The following is a 2,562-nucleotide window of genomic DNA, read 5'->3' on the forward strand; positions in this document are numbered from 1 at the left end:
ACTACTGTCTGAAGCGGAAACCCCACTATCCAGATAGTACAAACCACCACTCTTTCTACCACTGCCAATCTTCTCCTTGGTATGAATGTCCTGGAAAACACAATGAGTAGGAAAGAATGTGGCCACACAATTATGAGTTTTGGTTAGTTGACTAACAGAAATAAGGTTACAATTTAGGGAAGGAACAAACAGCACATTATGCAAAGATAAATCAGAGGAGAAGGAGACCGTGCCGCCCCCTAGAACAGGAGATGACACACCATTAGCATTAACAATAAATGGTTTAGGACAGACAGATGAAAAATGACTAAAAACATAACGATCAGAAGTCATATGATCCGTAGCACCTGTATCAATTATCCATGCACCATTACTAGTACAAGCAGAAGTACTCAAAACAGAGTTAGAGATACCTGACTTGGCAACAAAGCTGGAGGAACTAACAGAGTTCACCCTGGAGCTTGAGTTATCAACCTTCGGATTGGAAGAAGAAGAAGCTTTCATTCCCTTCGGATGCCACTCTGGATAGCCATGAAGCTTAAAGCATTTTTCGACCATATGAGTTGTACCCCCACAGTGAGTACACTTCCGGTCAGGTTTCTTAGCATCTTTATTGGAGAATTTTCGGGCCGCCATAGCGACCGCTCCATCAGTACCCCCCATCATAGCTTCTTGCCGATTAGCCTCGGAGCACACAATCGCATAGGCCGCCTGTAATTTAGGCAAAGGAGACATGCCAAGAACACGACCCCGAACTCCATCTAGATGAGAATCCAAACCAGCTAGAAACATGTATAATCTCTGAGAGTTAATCATAGTGGTATATTTTTCAACATCACTTGCATAATCCATAATGCAAGGTTCAATTGCATCAATATCCTGCCAAAGTTTTTGTAGCTTGCCAAAATAGGAAATAATAGACCCACCATTTTGACGTACAGAGATTACCTCACAATGGAGTTGATAGGCTTTGGAAGCATCTTGACTCACTGTATAAGTCTGTTTGGCTGCGTCCCAGATGTCCTTCGCCGTCGGCAATCGAATAAAGAGAGAACGGACTTCTTTAGTCATAGCATCAAGAAGCCAAGACTTGACCATGCAATTCTCATCCTCCCATGCTTCAAACTCATCAGAATTCACATCCGCTGGAGCTGCTCGTGTTCCTGTGATAAAACCCCATCGTTTTCGACCTCTAATTTTATTTTGCACAATGAGAGCCCAATCAATATAATTCGAGCCATCAAGTTTCTCGGGTGAGACAAGGGATGACACATCTTGAGAGCTTAACGGAGGGAGAGCAGGCAACGGCAGTTTGGAGTGAACTACATCTTTGTTTTTATTTCCATTCAAGCCTCCAGGACTAGAGGGTGGTGTTTGAGACATGATAATTGAGAAATCACACACACACAATAGCAAACAGCCAAAAAAGGGTAACTCTGTACTGCTACAGTACACAACAGTGCACTGCTAAAAAGGAAAAAAAAAAAACAAACAGTGCCTGCTGCGTCAAGTGAGGAGTCGGGTCGGCGTCGCAGGCTTGTCGACGGAAAGTGGAGGCGCGCAGGGAGGCGGCGCAGGAAGGCGCGCAGGCAGGCGGCGCAGGCGGCGCAGAGGCGACGGTCGACTTCGGCGTTGTGGGCGAAGGAGGACGACGTCGCTGGTTGACGCGAGCTACTGGGCAGGCGAGTGGGCAGGCGGCGCAGGCAGAGATGGAGGTGCAACTCGCCGGTGGTTGACGCGTGGCGGAGGCGAGTGGGTAGACAACAGCGGCGCTGCTGATGGTCGACGCGAGCAACGGGCAGAGATGGCGTCGCGCAGGGATGGCGTCGCTGGCGCAGACGAGGTGGCAGAGATGACGTCGCTGGCGCAGACGAGGTGGCAGCGAGCGACGGTGGCGACGGTGTTGGCAGCCGAGCAACAGGGACAGTGGGCAGAGAGCAACGGTGGCGATTTGGCAGAGGCGGAGGCGTCCAGTCGCGTCCAGTCGCCGGCGCACGAGGGAGGCAGAGTTGGCGGCGCTGCTGGTTGACTGGAGCAGTAGAGGGGAGGGGGCGCGCAGTGATCGACGGTGGCAGTGACGATGGTGGTGCCCGAGATTAAGGTGCAGTGAAACACCCAACAATTTTATGGAAAATTGTTAACCAAATTAATCACGAAGTGCAGCGGAACTCAACAATTTTATGGAAAATTGTTAACCAAATTAATCACGAACGATCTACAAACAGTAGGATAGAGAACCATGCTCTGATACCATGTTCAGAGGAGGCTTAGGTTTAGGGTTTCAATATATTTTCTGATTAATTGAATAAGACCACTAAAAGTGGTTTATATACATGGGCCTATAACTAAAATACAGGAATTAATAAATCACCTAATTAATTCTAATAATTACACAATAATCACACGTGTTGACTCACACCAACAGGGAATGGGGTGTGTGGGTGAGGGGAGGGTTAAAGTGGTATTTTTCTTGAGGCTTTTTTTTTTTTTAAAAGGGGTGTGCAAAAAGAAAAAAGAGGGTGTGCAAATAGCAGCCCTCTAAAAAAAAAGTTCTAATTGTTT

The 2,562-nt window shown here is 47.4% G+C and overlaps 1 protein-coding gene across 1 annotated transcript in view; it reads right to left on the reverse strand.

Moving 5' to 3' along the window:
* LOC147298967 (uncharacterized) overlaps window positions 1–1,383 on the reverse strand; it is a 3,638-nt gene extending 2,255 nt beyond the window's left edge. The window contains exons 1-3 of the mRNA XM_086229084.1: window positions 348–1,383; window positions 229–239; window positions 22–90 (exon numbers count right to left, since the gene is read on the reverse strand). Of these exons, the coding sequence (XP_086085210.1) occupies window positions 22–90; window positions 229–239; window positions 348–1,383 (1,116 nt within the window). The remainder of the gene's footprint in view (window positions 1–21; window positions 91–228; window positions 240–347) is intronic.
* Between the last annotated feature and the right edge of the window lie 1,179 nt (window positions 1,384–2,562).

Source organism: Dryas octopetala, chromosome 1 (genome assembly GCF_963921425.1).
Source record: "Dryas octopetala chromosome 1, drDryOcto1.1, whole genome shotgun sequence".
Lineage (NCBI taxonomy): Eukaryota > Viridiplantae > Streptophyta > Magnoliopsida > Rosales > Rosaceae > Dryas > Dryas octopetala.